The 21610-nt window shown below is 45.2% G+C and overlaps 1 protein-coding gene and 1 long non-coding RNA gene across 2 annotated transcripts; both read right to left on the reverse strand.

Annotated features, from left to right (window-relative positions):
- Positions 1-5084: 5084 nt before the first annotated feature.
- On the reverse strand, positions 5085-7838 carry LOC123086857 (uncharacterized). The gene is made up of 3 exons (XR_006441148.1): positions 7144-7838; positions 6059-6244; positions 5085-5531 (listed from the first exon to the last, which is right to left on the reverse strand). It is a non-coding gene; the product is annotated as an uncharacterized lncRNA (long non-coding RNA).
- Positions 7839-12237: 4399 nt separating this feature from the next.
- LOC123083900 (uncharacterized) lies at positions 12238-19788 on the reverse strand. Its single transcript, XM_044505776.1, has 6 exons — positions 19652-19788; positions 15276-15409; positions 14545-14731; positions 13494-13543; positions 13316-13387; positions 12238-12463 (listed from the first exon to the last, which is right to left on the reverse strand). Exons 1-6 carry the CDS (start codon positions 19786-19788, stop codon positions 12399-12401), a joined length of 645 nt encoding a protein of 214 aa, XP_044361711.1. The 3' UTR covers positions 12238-12398.
- Positions 19789-21610: the final 1822 nt, after the last annotated feature.

The raw sequence follows: 21610 nt of genomic DNA on the forward strand, positions 1-21610 counted from the left end.
TCTAAGTGCTCGGATTGTCAAAGCTAAGTATTTTCTTGCATCTGGAATTTTGCATGCTGAACTGGGTTGATGTCCTTTCCAGGTCTGGAGGTCAATCCTAGATGGTCACGATACTTTAGTGTAAGGATTAATTCGACACATTGGTGATGGTCTGACGACCAACATCTGGCAGCATAATTGGCTACCACACTACTGGAATCAGCTACTTTGCCATCTGCCAGTTCTTTGTCGTCCGCTAGCGGACGGCAAAGAAGCTCTTTGCCATCAGCTTCCAAAAAGTGGACGGCAAAGAACTGGCTGATGGCAAAGACCAAGTTTGCCATCAGCTAGTTCTTTGTCGTCTGCTAGCGGACGGCAAAGATTCTTTGCCGTCGGCTAGCGGACGGCAAAGAGGGAGGGGCCCCACTGACGAGCTGCAAAAAAAACCTAACGGGCCCCCTCTTTGCCGTCCGCTAGCGGACGGCAAAGAGCAAGAAGGCGGACGGCAAAGGGTGGCGGACGGCAAAGAGGGAGGGCCCCATGTAATGTTAACGGGGCCGCCCCCCCCCCTCTCTCTCTTTCTCTCCCACCTCTCGCCAGCCCCGTCGCACCACCCCGCCGCCGCCGCCTCGTCGCCCCACCATCCAGCCGCCGCCCCGGCGCCCCCCCCCCCCCGCCCTGCCGCCCCTCCGCCCTGCCGTCTGGGCGCCGCCACGCCCCGGCGCCCTGGCACCTCCGCGCCCCGCCGCCCCGGCCGGGCTCGGCGCCGCCGCCCAGGCCTTCCCGCCCCCCTCCTCCGCCGCCCCAGGCCGCCCCGCCCCGCTCCTCCGTCGCCCCTGGTTGCACCGCCCCCCTCCTCCACCCTGCAGGTGAGTCTCTTCTTCCTTTTTTCCTTTTTTCTGTTTTTTTAGTTTTAGGTTTATGTTTAGTTTAGATTTAGATTTAGTTTTAGGTTTATAGGTTTAGTTTTAGTTTAGTTTTAGGTTTAGATTTAGTTTTTTTCTTTTTCTGTTTTTTTAGTTTTAGGTTTAGGTTTAGTTTAGTTTTAGGAAAGAAGAAAAAGAGAAAAGGAGGAGATCAGGAGAAGAAGAAGAGGAGGAGGAGGAGAAGAAAAAAGAAGAAGAGGAAGAAGAAGAAGAAAAAAGAGGAGAGGAGGAGAAGAAGAAGAGGAAAAAGGAAAGCGGGAAGAAGAAGAAGAAGAAGAAGAAGAAGAAGGAAAAAAAGGAAGAAAAGGAAAAAGAGGAAGAAGAAGAAAAGTAAAAAAAAACCCGACCCGACACGGTACCCGGCACCCCGACACGACACCCCGACCCCGAGACCCCGACCCCGACCCCGACACCCCGACCTCGACCCCGACCCCGACCCGACCCCGACACCCCGACCCCGACCCCGACACCCCGACCCCCAAGCCTGACCCGACACCCCGACCCCGACCCCGACACCCCGACCCCGACCCGACACGGTACCTAGACCCCGACCCGGCACCCCGACACGACACCCCGACCCCGAGACCCCGACCCCGACCCCGAGACCCCGACCCCGACACCCCGACCCCGACCCCGACCCCGACACCCCGACCCCCCAAGCCTGACCCGACACCCCGACCCCGACCCCGACACCCCGACCCCCCGAGCCTGACCCGACACCCCGACCCCGAGCCTGACCCGACACCCTGACCCCGACACCACACCTCGACCCCGAAACAACACCCCGACACCGACACGGCACTACCCCGACATCGACACGACACCCCGACCCCCGACCCGAAACAGCACCCCGACCCCGACACGGCACCCCGACACCGACAGGACACCCCGACCACCGACACCTCCCGAAAAGGTGTTCTTTGGCCTTCCAGAGGCCGACGGGGTCATATATTTGTGAATTATTAGTTAGGTCATATATTTTTCGATTTTGTTATGAAAAACATCATATATAATTGTGTTGATCGTGTAGTTTTAAATGTGCAATTGTTTCATCGCTGCGAGGTTTGGTGTTCGACGACCTCGCCGTGGATTTGACGAGCTCTGCCCCTTCGTTCGTGGGTGAGCACAAATGACAAGTCCTCCTCCCCCATTAATTATTTGATCTATTCCGATGAAACTTGATAGCTAGCTATATATGTGTCTTGAATCATTAGTACGCGTAACCAATATGTGTCTCCAGTTCGAAAGCGTCATAGTTATAAATATGCATGCATTTGCATAGTTATAACCTTGATTCTTTCGAATTGTCCAACGCTATCCATGGACAGCCCGAGTATGTGTAGATTGGGTTCGTTTTCCCATATGCTTTGCTCCGGATCCGACGCATATATTTCGTCAGTGCCTCCCCTGTTGTTCTCCGGGTACACATCCTCTCTGTTTATTGCAGAGACGTGTATCAGGAGAATAGCGGGGAGGTGCTGCCAAAATTTTGCGTCGGATCCGGAGCATAGCATGGGAAAATGAACCCAATCTACCCATACATGGGTGGGATTAGGACCTATCATTACCTATTAGAGTGTAGGTTGCATGGACGTAATAAAATTGACAAAGTAGATCAACTGATGAATATATACATGGTGAATTACATATATAATTGTTGTGTGTCCAGTAGCTCTGAAAGTCAAGATGAGTGACCGTGCTTGGATGTATACCGGTCACACTAGTCAGAACAAATGGAGCGCTGAATGGTTCACAAAAACTAAGGGGTTTGTGCAAGCCGCATTTGCAAATGGCCAAAAGAAAACCTGGTGCCCCTGTTTCCGGTGCGGAAATTGGGAAAAGAAGACAGAGGCTGAAATGGGCAAACACCTGCAGAAGAGTGGTTTTACGCCCGATTATACGGTGTGGACATTTCATGGTGAGTCTGCCCAACGTGACCGAGCTGAGGTGGATCGTCGTCGCACCGACGAGCATGGTACCGGGATGGAAAACATGGTGCAAGGCTATGATGATGCTCGGGATTCGGACAAGGAGATGGAGGAATCTGCAAAGGCCTTCAATGAAATGTTGGAGTCTTCGAAACGTCCGCTCCACGAGCACACTGAGCTTTGTCAGTTGGATCCCATCTCACACGTAATGGCTCTAAAGGCTCAGTTCAACTTGGGCAGAGAATGCTATGACGCAATTATGACAGTATTTGGACGCTTTCTACCCAAAGGCCATGTAATGCCTGCAAACCTGTACCAGTCGGACAAAATCCTCCGTGCACTGAAGATGCCCTATGAGAAGATACATGCCTGTGAGAAAGGATGTGCCTTATTTAGACTTGACTATGCGGACTTGAACTATTGTCCCATTTGCAAGTCTTCCAGGTATATTGTGGTAGACAACGGTATGGGTGAGAAGACACAGACCAAAATCCCCGTTAGTGTTCTTCGGTATATGCCAATCGTACCAAGACTTCAACGTCTTTTCATGGTCGAAGAGACGGCCAGGAAGCAGACGGCAAAGTAGCTGTTTACCGTAGCCTACTTTGCCGGAGCCTTTTGCCGTCCGCCGTTCATGCCTTTGCCGTCCGCCGTGGCAGACGGCAAAGTAGCTGATTCCTGTAGTGCCACATCCTCACAACATGCGGTCGGTCTTGTGTAGAGTTCCAAACTCACCGTAGGTTGTTCAAGAGCTAATTTTAGCTGACACAAGCTGGAACCATGTGGCAATTCAGGAGATCATTTTTCCCACAGATGCTGAAGCGATTTTCTCAATACTTTATGCACCAAACACATAGAGGATTTCTGTTCTTGGACACATGAAAAGAATGGAGTGTTTATAGTATGGTCGGCGTATCGTATGTTAGTCTCCAAAAAATTGAGACGAGAGGCATGGTTGGAGGGCAGGTCTGATTCTTCAGACTTGAATAAGGGGCAGAAGTCATGGACGAAGCTATGGAAAATACATGTTCCCTCTAAACTGAAAATATTCCAGTGGAGGCTAGCCAAACAATCCATTCGAACTGTCGATTTGCTACATCACCGGAATATTTCTACTGCCACCAGTTACAGATTATGCGGGGCGGAGGACTCATGACAGCATTCGCTCCTTCATTTCCACATTGCTCGTTGTGTATGGGTTCTCCAAGATCCCGAGTTGTTTCAAGTCCTCAGTGACACCACTGAGCCTGATGCTAAATGCTGGGTCTTTGTGCTTATGGATGTTCTCCCTGCTGCAGAATTCATACATGTACTAACCACCCTCTGGGCTATTTGGTACTCCCGACGGCAAGCCTTGCATGAGCATATATTCTAAAGTCCACTAGCAAATCATCATTTTACCATGAAATACATCCAAGAACTTGATGACTGTAAGCCAAAGAAGTTGCAGCGAGCTGCCACTATTCCAAGTAATAGCACCAGCCCAAGATGGGTATGGCAAAGATTCGAGTCAATGGAGCTGTTTCAAGAGCAACGAATGAGGGGTCCTGTAGCACAGTATGCAGGGATCATAACGACAACTACTTGGGCTCTTAGGCTATCAGGGTTCTTGGAATCACCGACCCGACGACCCTTGAAGCATTAGCATGCAGAGAGGCACTGGCTCTAGCTTTGGATCTTTCACTACCAGAAGTTTTAGTTGCATCGAATTGCAAAGGTGTGGTGAATGATATTAAGCAAGGTACTGAAGGCACCTACACTAGTATAGTGATGGATATCATTGGTACTGAGCCTGATCCTAAACGGTGAGTCTTTGTGCTTATGGATGTTCTCCCTGCCGCATAATTCATACATGTACTAACCACCTTCTGTGCTATTTGGTACTCCCGACAGCAAGCCTTGCATGAGCATATACTCCAAAGTCCTCTAGCAAATCATCATTTTATCATGAAATACATCCAAGAACTTGATGACTGTAAGCCAAAGAAGTTGCAGCGAGGCTATCATGAAATACATCCAAGAACTTGATGACTCCGGAGGGTATGGAAAAATAAGTAACATTAGAGTAAAAAGAAATGAAAATGACAAAAAGCAAAAAATATTAGTTTATCACACCATGTAGAGCGAGCGAGCCACTTCAGCGTCTTTTTCATTACTAACAAGGCCAAAATTTTGGTTTCATTACAATCAAGGCCAAAATTTTGAGGCGGAAGACCCAAAAGTTTTGGTTTTGTTACGAACAAGGCCAAAATTTTGACAAGTTGTGTGGATTTTCGATAGAAATTTCAGCAGCATAACGCGTTGGCGGAGAATCAAAATCACCACATCCTTCACTGCAAAATTCATTCATGCACTCGCAAGTCAAGTCATTACACTAGATTGGATGAAAGTTTCCATATCATCATCCAACCAAATCTTTTCCTCAACAAAAGCCAAACACAGCTAACAAGCTAACCCAACGCCACCACAAAATAAATAAGCTTCCACTTCTCATAGTTGGTCGTTCCATGTGTTGTCATTCTTCAGGTTGAATGAACCAAGACAAACCTTCCTTGTGTTGAATATAAAAGCATGGCCATTCTTCATACCTCCTGTAGCCTCGCCCTGAGATCAGAAACCTGGGTGGCGACAAAGTAGTGCTCGCAGGATTTTGATCTTATCCATAGCCACTTCACCAACCACTTTGTACTCATCGCAACTGAACACACAAATAAAATTCCAAATAAAAACAATCAGCACTTCTTCTCCATGCAACAAGAACGTAAAATTGTCATCACTGAATGTAGTATTAGTATGAATACACTCAACACATCAACAGAAGTCCATTGAACAACCAGTGCTTCAAACTCGTGTAAAACTACAGTAAAACTACCATTCATGGATGACTGAATGTAGTAGTAGTACTTCATACAATCAAACCGACCAAATAGCAAGTGCTAGGCTCTATTACCTCCGTCAGGACATTGCTTTGATGCTCAAATGGATGTATCTAGTGCTAGATACATCCATTTGAGCGACAAGTGATTCTGGGCGGAGGGAGTATGATTTAGGAATAGACACGATCTCTATGGTGCGAATCCATGTTGGACAAGGTGAAAAACAATACAAATGCAGTTTCACAAAAGTATCAAGTCTGAACCTTTGATACATCATGGCATGTGATCGATATATCTTCAGGAAAGGGGGAAGTGGAACAAAGGTGGGGAGCTAGGACTAGGAACTTACCAACCAAGGCCGCAAGGTAACGCCACGCTAAGGCGTCGTAGTAGAGGCGACGTGCACCAAACCAAGTCTTCAACCTTGCACGCATGGGCGCCCAACAACCATCGCCGGAGACCATGAGGGCGACCAAGTTGCACCAAAGAGATCCGTAGGTCTGCATGCACGTCAAGGGTGAACGCCATGACCAACCTGTTCAATCAGATTAGTTGCTACAAAACATGAGCATCATGTTGACTCCAGGAGAAAACCGAAAGACAGCTAACAGTAGGGAAAAGATTATCATCGCTAAAAGCATGAAAATTCACATCACAAAATCAACCATGGCTCCATGGCCGGCATGAAGAGGGGCCATAGCTCAAAGATATGTCACAGAGCTAAGAAAACCAGAAAATTACCAGAATGATTGTAGCCGAGGCTGTATGGCAAACATGACTTTGACTATGTGGATAGTATCTAATTTAGAAATGACAAAAGGCGCTGGCTTGCCAAGTAACCAATAGGACACCATCTTGGGTACCAGGAATGATTCCACACAAGACATCGGGTAAAACATAATTCCACATAGAGTAGCCAATGTCCTTGCTACAAGGGCATCATTTCAGCAGAACAAGCCATATGTGTGGAGATAAAATGTGACCTTCGTTCAGTTAGAATGCGAGAAAAATTGTCGTTTGAAGATACATATATGAAACAAGAGAAAACTTGACTAATCCTTGGTCCTAATAAGACCTTAAATGACATGTCAATCGAGTGTTCTAGTGTTTTAGACAATTTATTATTTTTCAAGCATCGCAAGAAAGCTTGTTTCTATCCTCCAATTTTTCTGTACTGAACTAATCCATGGACATAAGAAGTGTTAAAGAAAAGATATTTGTGTAGCAGGAAGAGCAGACATCCTATTTGTAGGAGCCTCAAGACTTGCAGGCAGGAGGCAAACAATGATAGACACTAATCCATTCATGTAGTCTACACAACAATACTCATCTGGATAATCATGCTCACTTGGCAGAATTCTGCTATTAAATTATCAGCACTCAATGATTACTGTAGTAACCAGATAAGTAGGTCCGAGGAACATAGGAACTCACAAGGTCCATGTTGCAGAGCAGGAAGGAGAAGAAGCAAGCAGAGGACGGTGATAGTCCAGCGCTTGGGGAACTGCTTCCACCAGGAAGGATAAGAAGCTTCATCTCTCCTCAAACAAAGCAGTGATCAATAGTCTTCTAAGGCCGTCTCTTCTGGATCTTTGAAGGTGCTGCTTCAGCAGCGATATCTTTGCTTCTTCCGGCATCCAACCAGTTGCTCATGCGCAACAAAAAAAAGAGCACATCAAGGATGTTTTCGGGCTGAATAAAATGTTATAAGCAAGAAATCAACTTCTTTATGTCAAGGTCAAGACATACTACTTTACACTACCTGCTTATCACATGCCACTTCATTTGAGGATCATACTACTAGAAATGACAAATCAAAGCATCGTTCATACCAACAAATGTATGGTCATCCTAATTCTGAATGATATATGTATGCACCTCCCACTCCTAGTCTTGGTGGTAATGGTATAATAGATTAAGATTTGGTGGGGATGAATAAGGGGTACCTGTGCTTGAGTGCTGGGTCGTGGTTGCTCTTGGTGTTGATGAAGAGAAGAGGCCCTTCTCCTCTGATGAACAGTTATGGATGGACCGATGGATCAACTGCATCAGCTCATAGAGATCGCCATCTTCTTTCATTCCTCCACGTCTTCCTCTTGGAGACGGATGATGGATCAACTGCATCCAGGGGCGCCATATGTCTTCGATAGTTGGTGATGAGGGCCCTCAAAAAGTTGTAGGAGGGGCTGCACAGTGCCATTGAGGAGCCATGCATCACACCAGAGAATCACTGAATTACCCATATCACTTTAACTGCAGTAAAACTTATGTATCCGTCACTGAGATTCATGACTTCTATCCACCACAATAAGCCACACATGACTGTCGCAAGTGGCACAACTCCATCATAATAAGAATTCCATATTAAGGAGACCCGGGGAACATCAACTTTAGTATACAACTTGTGTAGTTCTTGCTTATTGTAGCTGGAACACCAAAACTGTTTACAACGACACTAAATAACTGCTGAAGCATAAGGCTACTATCCCACGGTAAACATAATGATGTTATTGCATTAGTGGATTGAGTTTGCACTGAACACACAAAGGCTGACAAGTAGTCAAGGTCTTGGTTAACTGGAAGTTGTAGCATGCGAGAAAAGCAATATGTCAGTCACACTAAAACAAGCTCTGATTGGTTGAGAGAAAATGGATTTATTGACAGTACGACAAAAAAGATCCAAGCTTTAAGGTACTACAAAAAAGATATGTATATGGCCTTTATTCATTTCATTAACCACGGCTCGGTCGTTGTTGGTACATAGAGCATGAGGGAGAGAGCAAAGGAGAGGAACCAGTGGCTTACCTATGCCGGAACCGAAGAGGAAGCAACCACTGGAGGGGCAGAACGGGAGGCGTCAGAGTGATCGCCGTAGCAGGAAAAACTGCTTCGCTGGCCAAACTTGTGCCAGACAGCACCATGGTCCTGAAAGCAGCATCAATCATGGGATGTTCACGAGGACCCATTCACCTTTGTCATCATTTCACTATCATAGGGCGCGCCCCACCTTGGAGTTGGGTTGTTGCTTCACCACATTGCTCATCACTGTAGCAAAACACAACAGGGTGAAATGGCTGGAATGAGTATATATAGGAGCACAACAACAATGTAGGCTACAACAGCTCTAGACACAACTTAAAGCAAGCAGCAAATAGGGAAACATGGTCCTGTGACAAAGACCCACAAAAATATAGTAGTAGTAACAAACATGAACAGGCTAATGGACATGTGAACTGTGTGACAGTGTAAGAGAAGACTATGGTTTGATTTATACCAAATTATCACCACTTACAAGAAAAGCAAAGAGGACTGAGCAGGATTTTAAGGATGCCTATTCACATGTAATCCTCGTAATCGAGGTAATTTTTGGGGCTACCCAGAGCATGTATATTACAGAGAGCATCAAGTGTTTTACAATAAAGTTTTGGTGGCAGTTAGCAGTTTTGGTGGCAGTTAGCCGGGAACAGTGGCCCCTTCTTCCCCTTCCTGGCTGATATTAGCACCATGGTCAAGGAGGTATGTGGGGGCCAGCAAGTTCCTACTGTCCACAGAATGCTCCACATGCACCTTCTTGCCTGGCACACAGTTAGGCTAGATGCTGCTGATCAGCATAATGAGTGGCTCAATGCAGGCATCCCAATCGACTTGGCACAACTCGATGGCCATGGGCACACAGGCATGAGGGAGCAAAGGAGAGACTTGACGCCTACGGCGGAGTCGAAGAAGAATCAGCCACCGAAAGAGCAAGGCAGGAGGCGAATCTTGTGCACCTGCATGAGAAAACCAAACCGCGTAAGGGAAAATCACACAAGTTGAACAACAGCGCATCACCTAGCATACGACCTACATGTGACACAGCTAGCTCCATGGCCTACCACTAAGATCATGTAGATCACCACCAAAGTAAACTATGCAGTTAGGTTTAAAAATGGTACCAAACAGAATTCATCACCAAAGGAAAAATGAAATAGCACAGAAAAAGAAGTACCTGTTGCCAATTTCCTAGATTCTCCTTGCTCCATGTATAACCCTGAGAAGGTTGGGTGACAAAAGCTCAGTCATTATAGAGAACCAATGGAAAGAATTTCCATTAACATTTATAATGAGTTAGTAGGACTGTACTTTGAGGTTTGGGCAGCTCCACTTCTTCCTTAGATGGGCCGAACCTTATCAGGTATCTACTTGATTACCACCAGCGATGGAATCATCAAGGTACCCGCGTGAGGAAACCACGTCACAACAAAATCGGACAAAAACGCAGATCCGGATATGGATACAGCAACGCAGTGCACAAAAACAAGATTATGTTACAGCCGGCCACTATGCTAGAAAGAGTTCAGATCCGGATACGGATAGTTCCCTGAACTTTAATGTACCACCAGGACGCTATCAATATCTCAAACAATTCATAACACACTATTTCAGAGTAATAGCGAGAAGAATGCTGGTTCGCATAAGGGATCCAGTTTTGCAAACATTTAACCAGATTGAGGCCAAACTCATTTCTATGTACATATGAAACTTTTAGTTGCGATGCACATTGCTATTACTTGCATCGAAAGCATAAATATAATGATTACCTATTAATCAACAATAAATTGTAAACCAGAGATCTTATTGTTCGTCTCTAAGCATAAAAAGTGTGGTCCATGGACTAGACACCTGTCCGAGGGTGCTTACTTGTGGCAAGAAAAACAAAACGTTGTACACATGAATGACTAACTTAAAACTAATTCTATGGCTGCTTATGTCCAGCTAGATTGCTGGCGACACTCATCACGGCTATGTCTTTTAGGAGTGAAGAACAACCTACACGGTTCCTTCTATCTCCAATCAAATTGTGGCCGAACAGATCAACACTTACATAGCCATGATATATTGGCTTGAAAATCTATACAGGATCAGCTTTGACGAAGCTCTCAGTTTCTAAATTACTTAGTATAGAAAAGGATAATACAAAGTTCAATAGCTTGCCCGTTATCCTAGACATTTTGTCCTTTTTGGTCTTTCGCAAGACTACATGTGCATGACGTACCATGCACTACAACAAACAATTCAGAAATCAGTCTACTAGTTCAAATAGAAGGGCATGCAGGGAAGATATTGGCTTCTTGTTTAGGTCAATTTTGGCAACAATAGACGTCAAATAAATAAATTTGTCTAATTAACAAAGACACTTCCCATTTTACATACGAAATAGTAAGCACACATGCAAGATACCATTATCAGGTCAGTTCTCTGGTAAATACAATTTCTACCAACTGGTTGCCATGAAAGAGATCAATGTAGTTCAACCCATTTAACGGATTTATATCTAAGCAAGTTACCTTGAGAATGATGTCGGCATCAAGGCGACCATCATGGTCTTTGATTCTTTATTTGATCACACGGACATAGGTAGACACATGCACATAAGTCAAGCCACTATCGAGAACAATGCCCTCCTGGATGGCCGCAAAGGTGGAATTCTACGCGTCCTCGATCTGCATTTTCCGGTCCTCAAGCTCTGGCTCGGTTGTCGCTCCAACCTTGATGATGGCCACACCACCAGAAAGTTTTGCAACTCTCTCAACCAACTACTCATAATCATATATGGAATTAGTTTCAAAGAGCTACTTCTTTAGATGTGGAACCCTCGCCTGGATCTCATCTTTGCTAGCTGCATCTGCTATGAGGGTTGTTGCAGTCTGATGGATTGTGATTTGCCTTGCAGTCCTGAGTTGGTATACCTAGCGAAGGATCTTGGCCAGCACCTGAAAGTAGTTGTAGGATAAGTAAGAATGTTTAAGAAACCAGGAAACATTACAAGATAATAAAATGGGTACTCCTTATAAACACGATCCACAACCGCCTTGCTCCTGCTTTCTATGAGTTCTTATCATGCTCATGAAAATGAAATACCAGGAAATAGATGAATGCAACCATATGATTTTGCTTCCAGGCAGGAAATTCCATACCAAAATTGATCTTCTGATGGTTCATCAAACCAAAGGGGCTGATTAGCAAATACTAATGGACCTAACAAGACCGAAAACTTAAGCATGATAAAGAGAACAGAGAACTCTAGCACTTAAGAGACCCTGGATATACTACTGGTTCACATAACTGCAAGATGCAGAACACACAAAAGAACCTGAAAATGCTCCACATCAGTATGGTCTTTGCCAATGCATACATATCACACAAAGATGCCATTCAAAGAGCATGAAGGCACAACACAGAAAACAGAACTACATTATTTACCAAACAAAAGTCAAACTTAACAAGGAAAATACTATCCATATTATGCCAGGACTACATCATTACTAAACAGCCTGAAAAAGCTCAAGTTCCAACCAAAGGGGCCATTCTAAAACCCAGCACTACATCATTATTATGCTACGACTGTAGCACCAGAGTCCAAACCATAAGCAGACATTGCCATGGCACGATGGCCATGAACCCAGAGTAACATAGCCATGGCTCGATGGATGTGCTCAGAGCAACAGGGTAGAGCCAGTGAAGGGAGAGAGAGGAACTCACATGTGCAAGTTGTAGCGGCTGCGGTGTCATAGGAAGAGGAACCGTAGGCAACATGATCCAAAGTTGCCCTCATCCCTCCGATATCAATGACAGGCTGCTCATAGAGATTGCCATCTTCTTTGATTCTTCTGCTTCTTCCCTTAGAGATGGATGGATAGATGGATGAATCAATTGCTAGAATCCATCCATGGATTGCTTATTTGGCCAACTTGACAGGGTTGCTCATTGATCACTACAGCAAGAAGTTTTACCCAACAACACATGGTCAAGTGGATGCATACAGATAAAGTGCATGAGCACAACTTAACGGCTCAAGCAGCAAATAGGACAAGACATAAAATGGCGGCTCAGCCCTAACACCTTCATGTATTTTACAAGTTAACTAAGAGACACGGTTCGTCTACAAGGTATCTAAATATTTGGACCATGTAGTACTACTACACTGGCCTGGAAAAAGTAAAACTTTCATGTCTTTGCACAAAATAGCTCGACGTTTCTCTAAGTGTTACACTTCTATAAATGTGGGGGGGGGGATATTTGCACCATGTAATGCTACCCTGAATCATCAGAATCTAATATGAGGGATATCATTAAGCATATCACATATAGTGACCTGCAGTGATAAAAAATGAACTATAGCACCGGATTACTGAATTCAAAATAGACCACTACTTATGATAACTTGATGTGGATAAAAAATGAACTAATGCACCAGATTCCAGCGATATCATGTCCAGACTTGAAGACTTTGGAAATAAGAAACATGTTGCACTCATGACTACTGCTTTCACTTTATTTACACATAAGTATATATCCACAAGATATAATGAGTTACTAACATCACATGAGGTACATGTGAATAATTTTTGGTCCCGTATCAAATCAACATTTTCCTCAATAATTAATGCGAAATGGGTACGCAATAACAACGAACATTTGTCGGACAATTATAAGAACCCAAGAGGAATATTGAACACTCTAGTACATCTCTAACCCTTGAACATCATGAGAAAAGAGAAACCCAGACATTTGTATGTGCTCCTGTAAACGATAATAGAAAATAATATTTTACAGAACAACCCACCATTCTTGCATGGGAACACACAGGTAGTTCTAAAACCCGTGCTACGCCTCAGCGGCCTTGTCGTCGTGATGCCTAGTTTAAAGAAATTCCAAATGAGCAAGTTTAGGCATGAGTGAGAAATGTATGTCAGATCAAACAGGCCGTGATCCTTCAAAAAACTCATGGGACCTTTACCCACCTGCAAGGGCAGAGAGGAGCTCCAAGTTGGTCCTTGTGGTCAGCGAGCCCCTGCAAAAAAGTTTACTTTCGGTTAAGGAAGTGTAAATACTCGATTAGAAGCAAATTAAATTGGCCATGTTAGGAAACTTAAGCATTATTAGGAGATAATGCGCAAGTCATCGTTCATGAAGAAGAGAAACTTGCATACTTGATTGGGCATATAAGGGCATCATTCCAGCAAACAAAGACGTATGCATGTAGAATAAAACCACAAAGGCAGGTAAGCTACCTAGGACCCTAGCCCTCATGATTAAGAACATGTGTAACAATCAGAAGTACCAATTAATATAACGCAATGTAGCCACATCCAAAGCGAGAAAAACAGATCGGTCGCTGTTCATTCACACACAAAAATTAGAGATTGCACAAACAGATAATATATCTGTTGAACGTCCAACAGTTTGGTTGGTTCTATTCTGCATACCAGACTACAGTTACAAGGGCAACATTCCATCCAACAGAGCAAAGAACACATGAGCCCCTGAAGTCTACAAGTACACACAAGTGGCACTTAATCTTGACTAGACAGATAAAAAAGGTGGTTTCAGAGCCATGATATCCACTCTTCATTAGGAAGTATCCACAACTTATAATAAAAATTGCGAACACATTGTGGCTCCTCCAAAGTAAACAAGGATAGCACTTGTTCTATTAATACATACACAGCAGCACTACATCAATCAAAACCATTTTGTTCTATCTGATTTGATAGCCATTATTAACAAGTCAAAATAAGAGCATAAGTGAGGATTCTATCTATCAAAACCAAAACCATAGCCGCCAAAGAAGAACATCCACCAGCTGCAGTAAGGAACAAAACAGAGGACCATTACCAAAGCCTATGGCATGTACTGCAAAACAGGGCCCAACAAAGAATTACAGGAGACCAATTTCATAAACATGACCTCAGTAAGAATCACACAAGAAGCCATCATAGATCCAAACCATAAATCATCGGGTCAATGGCCAGCGCCATCTCAGAGAGAGAGAGAGAGAGACCAAATACTTGCCTGAACCAAGGAATATATGCCAAGTTCCACAAATTCATGCTTTGGGTGACGAGATCTTGTCCAGCATCCTCAGTCACCAAAATGACCATATGACTCTTCCTTAGGGCACCCTCTTGTTGATGCGGCCCATCTTGCAATGCAGCCACACCATGGGCATCACCCTCCCCTGAACCAGACCAAGTGAGGCCTGCAACAGACAACACAAGAACAAGGATGTTCAATGCCAACACTTAAGATGTCGATGCAAGCTAAAGAGTGCACTAGACATGTATGAAATCAACTTCTAACATAGGAGGAAAGGGGACTTCATGTTCGCTCAGTTATATGCTTAATAGCCAAGACAGGTGCAAGCTCCTACTCCACTAAGCTCAATTTGGAGCTTGTTCAATGGGGTTAATTGCAATGTTTCAAATAAAAAACAGGGAAAGACAATGATGCATGCGGTAAGATGGCAATGCAAGATAAAATGTACTTGAGATTCAATTATGAACGCTAGCATATAGAAGAATTCCTTAGCAGAGATAAGAAAATTAGCTCACGCTCATATTAGAACTAAACCCCTGAACTGTGACACATCAACATGGTTTGCTTAATCTGCAGAACACATTTTCAGCACACATACACTTGGTAATTTCCTGCTCAAATGAGCACAACACACACACATGGGCTAGAGATGAACACATGCCACCTACGTCAGAAGAGAATTGCTGGAGGCAAGGAGAGGAGCTCACCATGGCTGTTTTTGCAGCCGATGCCGAACAACAACCCCTGCTGCCATCGCACGGAAGCTGCAGCGCCAAGGTACCTGGCTCGTTGAAGGCCTTGTTGTCTGCATCGGTCATGGTGTTGTACCACACGAATCCTGCTGCACAAGAAGGGCAAGAGAAATAACAAGTTAATCTTGAGCTGAAATCCAAGAAGAAAAGAAGAAACCCACAACAGCAGGAAATGTGCTTAATTGATCCTTTTATCAGATCATAATATAACAGAGTGCAATGCAAGCAGAAACATGGAAGATATCAATCATCCACATGGTAAAAAGCTGCTCCAAAGCTATCATGTGGAAAATTATATTCGGTTGTGCAACCAACAAATAAGATTCTACATAGTAAGCGAGCAGCTAAAGTGGAATTGACTACAAATTACCAAACTGGAAACTAGTTCTGAACTAGTACTTATTCAGTTTTTAACTTTCAGCTTTGACCTGTTAATATGAGGGGAGAAGAGATTATTGTTTGTACTCCCAACAAACAACAATCAGGAGAGCATCTTTATCAATATACTCTTAGGAAGAATAAAGTGCAATCCACATACAGTTGATAAAACCAGTGTGCAGTGTGAGCAGGAACAAGAATAGCATCAAGCATCCACATAGTAAGAGATGGCTAAACTACGATTACTATAAAAAACGGCTCCTCAAGTTATGTTATGAGAAAACATTTTCAGTTTTGAGACACCAACAGTTAAGATCCTACTACATAGAAAGAAACCGGCTAAACTAGCATGGCAGTTTTTTATATCGAAGTTGATCTTATGTCAAATTAATAAAAACTGAAACCAGATCAGGACCAAATAGAGATATGGGAGAGGGGGAGGGGACCTTCCATGGTGGGGTCAGAGCAGGCACACGAGTACCACCCAAGAAGGGGGTACCTCTCTGTCAGTGGAGAAGGAGCACCTCAAGAACCCTTCCTTTGGCTGTCGACGTCGTCCCGGTGGCTGGCCGCAGAGGCACCTGTAAAACAATGTGTTGTGATACGAACCAGAACATAGGAAGCGCATGTGACCTTTTCAATTCATCAAAACTGAACAGTAAGTCAGTAACACAAATCATAGATCATGACTATATTATTCAATTGAATAAAGTGATGTATTTTGAGGACATAGATACACATACATAGTGCGCATGACAAGTTTCAAGTACAAGCAGGCAAAATAAGCAATTGAATTCCATTTGTAGGACCAACATACACTGCCCAACCTTGCCGAACAGAGTCTCTGCAAGTGACTACAGACACATTTTTGCAGGACCTAACCCCCTGCTAGGACCAGTCAAAAAACCAATACTCCCTCCCATCCACTATGGGTGGTCGTATACACAAAAACGTGGTACAAATTTTCACATATGTATAAGTATTACTCCCTCTGATCCAAAATAGGTGTTGTGTATACGACCACCCATATGCCACAACACTTATTTTGGATCAGAGGGAGTAATACTTATACATATGTGAAAATTTGTACCACGTTTTTGTGTATACGACCACCCATATGCCATATAAACAGGAATTGCCTACATGGCTAAAATAAAGGAATTGCCTGCAGCCAACCTCCCAACAGTGCAAATACCGAGAAGTCAACTAAATTAGCCTTATTTGTTAAGCAAATCAGAAGGGAGAAGATGGATAAAAATGGGTAGTTCATACGAGCATAAGAGTAAACTGGAAGTTTTTATTACATTCACATTCATAGCTTCGCTTAAGAGTACGTCTACGCAGGATGTCCACACTTTCTCTCCTTCAGAAATAAAAGGAGCATTTGTTCACGAGATAATCTGGCACAATTTGCAAGAGAAAAAAATTATTGTCTGTTAATACCCTGCTGTGTGGCTTCATTTATAAAGTCGGGCATACGTCTTTTTTCTATAAAAAAAGGAATTCTTTTTCACCATGTGACCGTGTTTATTTTCTTCCATACATCAAAATTTTAGTCGTTCCTTTTCATCTAACTGGACCTTGACTCGACAATGCCCGGACAACGACGAGCTTGCCCACAGGGACATCCTGGCACACTCCCGAGTTGATGCGTGCTCAGCGAGCTTCATGAGGCTCGTTCTTATTCTACGGGTCTTGCGGACTTCCTTGCGCCGACCCTCCTTAGGTACATGGCTACATGGCGTCCTACAGCTTTGGTGGACCTCCCGACGCCATTGTCCTAAAGCTTCGTTTGCTTCTCGTCATGTTCGGTGTAGCCTCACACCACCATGCACTGCATTTGGAAGCCCCAAGCTTGCCACCTCGTCGGTAGCACCTACAACTATGAATTAGGGTTAGTGGCAATGACATTCACCAAGGGTTAGGTCTACACCCTTCATCCCAGAGACTGTGTGCACCGGGGCCAAGGATTGGGCATCTAGACGAAAAGAGTTTGGATAAGGTAATTATTCTTGTAAGCTGGCCCATGAAGTACTGGATTATTCGCGAGGCCTTCTTGTGTAATTATCATGCAACAAAAATGAATTTACAAGACGAATAGAACAAAAAGAACAAGGGAATCACGGGCGGATCTCCCTTAGCTAGGGACAAATGGGGCCATGGTCAAGCTTAATTGTCACCTGTTACTAAAAAGTTAAGCATGATTAGATGATCATGCCTTAGATAGTCAATACCATCATCATGGTGAAAAGAGGCATGCATGTGGTGAGAGATATTATCACATGTGGCTATTCGACAAAGGCCGGGTTAATTCCTTGAGTGTCGATCACAAACGGTCGCGCCACGCACGTGAAAAAAAAAATACATGGTGGATCGAAAATCCTAACGTACGGTTTGAATCATGCATGCATGGGTGAATGTAACAATTCATCAGCGAGCGAGTGAGCGAGAGATTTGAATTTGGATTTGGATTTGGATTTGGAAGGAGAAGAAAAGAAAAAGAAACGAACTTGTGCTGCATGCATGCATGCCCGCAGGGGTAACGACAAATTATGGAACATGCAAACCCAGTCATCTTTTTCTTTCTTTTTGTCTTTCTTTTTGTCTTTCTTTCCGTCGGCGGGGAGTTGGAGTCAAGACTCAAGTTATCAAGAAGAAAAGATAAAAAGGACGATGGATGAGTGCGTGTCACGGACGATTCCGTTCCACTCATTTTTGGAGGAAGAGGTAAAAGCACCCGAGGTAGCCTAACTTGTGTAGAATGTGATGTTTTAGTCCCAAACTTACAAAATGCAACTCCACCATACCCCAACTTGCATTGGATGTGATGATTTAGTCCCTGGCCTATCACAGCTCAACAAGTGGCAGCCATGTGGCTGGACCGGTCATTGCCCGCACTTTTGCAAGAAACACCCTGCCATCTTCTTTAATTAACCCGCAGTACAGAAGAGCAAATGAATTAATTCCACTTAGATTTCGACTAGGATAAGCACAGTGTTGATCGTAAAAAGGAAAATAGAAAAACAATGAGCAAGCAACATGCAACATTTTGAGTATGTTTCCGGGGATCAGATGATGGATCGATGGCTAGCGTCCGCCTTATTATTTAAGGAGCTACACAGGTGAGCTAGGTGCCGAAGAGAGTTGGCTCGAGTGCTGCACCGATGACCCAGTCTTGACGGATCAGATGGCTGTTGGGCCGACGGTTTCCCCTAGAGGGGGGGCATCCCTGCGGTCCCAACCATGACAGGCAAAAGTACGTGCAGTTTTTTAAGGAATCTGCATAATATTTTATTATTTGCACGTACAGTTTCAGGCAAAAGTTGTAGCAAATTAGTAATAGTATTGCATAAATACAGAAGTATATATATTGCAACGAGCGTTTGCTTCAAATCCTTTTGGTAGAATCGTAGAGGCCAAAAAAGTTTTTCTGCAGAGACAATCAAATATATGCAGAAATTGCTCGCCTTTACAGTGCACATGCCTGCAAGCTTAGCAGCTTGTGTGAGCTGGAAACTGGCTTGGTCAGTCAGGCACAATTATGCAGCCGGTAAAAGGAACAAATAATGAAAAGAGCCAACAATAACTCACACAAAAGCAGCTCAATGATACCAGGACGTCTTCCATCATTCTTTATATTTTTCATTCCATGTCCAAATTTACTCCATTTATTATTTGCCACAGAAAATGAAATCACAAAGTCACAGCAGTACATTCAGACATTTACTCCATCAACAAACAGGTTGGCCGTTGGAGATAGGTAGGTAATTAAGCAGCTTACGCGGCAACCGGTCCAAGCCAAGAAAACATGAGGAACAGGCCAGCGGCCAATGCACGGCCCGAACATGGATGATAGTAAACCATGGATGAAAATGCAGCAACGGTACCTGAAACTTCAGTTGCAACTTGCCACTGTAACTGTAAAACGCAACGAATGCGTCGAGCACTAGCACCCCAACCACGACTGGCTCGGGGCATCCATCGCAGCCATGGTGCTCGTCCCAGTAGCCTTAGCCGTGTCCCTTGCGGCCGTAACCATCGTGGGTGCACTGACTACCAGCACGCCCAGTACAGCTAATATCTTGGACATTTTGCACTTCACCTTGAGGTTGGGCCCCAACGAGGGGACCCGGACCAGCAAGCTTATTCTGCACAGCCTATGCCGATCTCTTTGTGAATTCTTTCTGGACTAGCATTTTGCTACTTTTTCATGGACTTACAAATACATGTCTGGGATACATCGTCCCAGCTGCAGCAGGTATTCCCTAGTGTTTTTGTTCTCGATTCCATTTCCGTGCTCAACGGGCAGTTTTCTAGTATTGATCAACAGCACAAATTGAAACACAGTGCTGACAGTGGGTTGGTGTCACGCTCAAGACTTCTCCCAACACCTGTAAGTACCACATCTACGTGAGTGGGAATTGAAGCGGAATTAATTCAGGTGCTCTCCTGTACTGCGGGTTAATTAGAGAAGACGGCAGGGTGTTTCTTGCAAAAGTGCGGGTGACGACCGGTCGAGCCACCTGGCTGCCACTTGTCGAGCTGTGATAGGCCGGGGACTAAATCATCACATTCAATGTAAGTTGGGGTATGGTGAAGTTCCATTTTACAAGTTTGGGACTAAATCATAACATTCTACGCAAGTTAGAGTACCTGGGGTGCTTTTACCTCTTGGAGGAAACGTGCGCGTGGTTTGGAAGCGGAAATGACACGACGCAAATCTAATGTTGTGACGAGACGCTCATCGCAGCAGATTCACGGGACGGCGCCGTTTAACTAACTAAGTGACGAGCCGCGCGCAGGACGTGGTGCCTTGCTATTGCTAGGTAGGCTAGCTGCTCCATCCTGCTCGTGCACACTTAAACGCGCGCGTTTATACTCTACCGCAACAAACAAATGCGTTTACCTTTATGGAAGGGCATTTGTGAGCGACGCGTCAGACCTCCCGTGCTCCGCAACGACTAGCCCTCCACCTACGACACGTCACGTCACGTCTCTTAGCCCAGAACCAGCAGCCCGCCGCTGCTTGCAGATTTTTTTTCTTCAGTTATTTCAAGAACGCCAAAAACAACCGAATAGAAAAAAAATGAGTGAGCATCAACCCAGGCCGCAACATCGAACATCAGCAAAGAAGTCATCAGGTGCGCTCACTCGTCGATCCGTCGTCCTCGTCGGGGTCCTCGGGGAAGAGTCATGTGGGCGGCACTATATCGCCGTGGTCCTTCCTCCACATCCAGGGCAGGAGCTGGGTGACATTTCCGGTCATCATGTCGTAGACGCCTGCGTGGTACAAAGGCTGACCCATGGGCTCCAGCGATCGGAACGACATGCCGACCGTATCATCGAGGAAGAAGATCCGATACCTCTCCAGTCCTTCCCGGTCCGCCCGCACGGCCCGGGAGCTCAGCCGGCTGACGAAGAGCGCCTCGTCGCCGCCCAGGGCGATCACCCGCTCCCATTGTGACCCCGACGGCCGGAGATCCGCCTTGTACACCTGGAACGCGTACGTCGACTTGCCGTGCTGCATGATCCTGCGGACCATGAGCAGCCCGCCGCTGCGTGACTTGACGAGGTACCGCATCCGCCCCACGCCGATGTGGCCACGACCGCCGATGACGGTCTCGACGCCGCAGATCTTGGGTTCGCCCGTCTTCTCGTCGCTGACGTCGAACGCGAGGAGCTGCCCGCTGTTGGTGATGGCGTAGAGCCTCCCCTCGTAGTAGACCATGTCCTCGTACCACCGCCACTCGTCGTCCACGCTGAGAGACCAGGAGAAGCACCCGAGCGTGCAGAGAGCGACCTTGGCGAAGTGCTCGCGGCCGATGATCGCGGCGATCAGGCCGTCCGAGCACACCACCAGCTTACGCACGGATATATCCGGACCCATCGTCTTGTCGGGGATGTAGGCCAGG

The sequence above is a fragment of the Triticum aestivum genome, chromosome 4A (genome assembly GCF_018294505.1).
Source record: "Triticum aestivum cultivar Chinese Spring chromosome 4A, IWGSC CS RefSeq v2.1, whole genome shotgun sequence".
Lineage (NCBI taxonomy): Eukaryota > Viridiplantae > Streptophyta > Magnoliopsida > Poales > Poaceae > Triticum > Triticum aestivum.

What these genes read in the sequence shown, in the direction of transcription:
- LOC123083900 (XM_044505776.1), bottom strand. Translation starts at nt 19,788, where the DNA reads ATGTCCAAGATATTAGCTGTACTGGGCGTGCTGGTAGTCAGTGCACCC. An exon ending in CCGAGCCAGTCGTGGTTGGG is followed by an intron (nt 15,410 to 19,651) that starts GTGCTAGTGCTC and finishes CTTCTTGTGCAG; the next exon opens with CAGGATTCGTGTGGTACAAC. An exon ending in GCATATATTCCTTGGTTCAG is followed by an intron (nt 13,544 to 14,544) that starts GCAAGTATTTGG and finishes ACTTTTTTGCAG; the next exon opens with GGGCTCGCTGACCACAAGGA.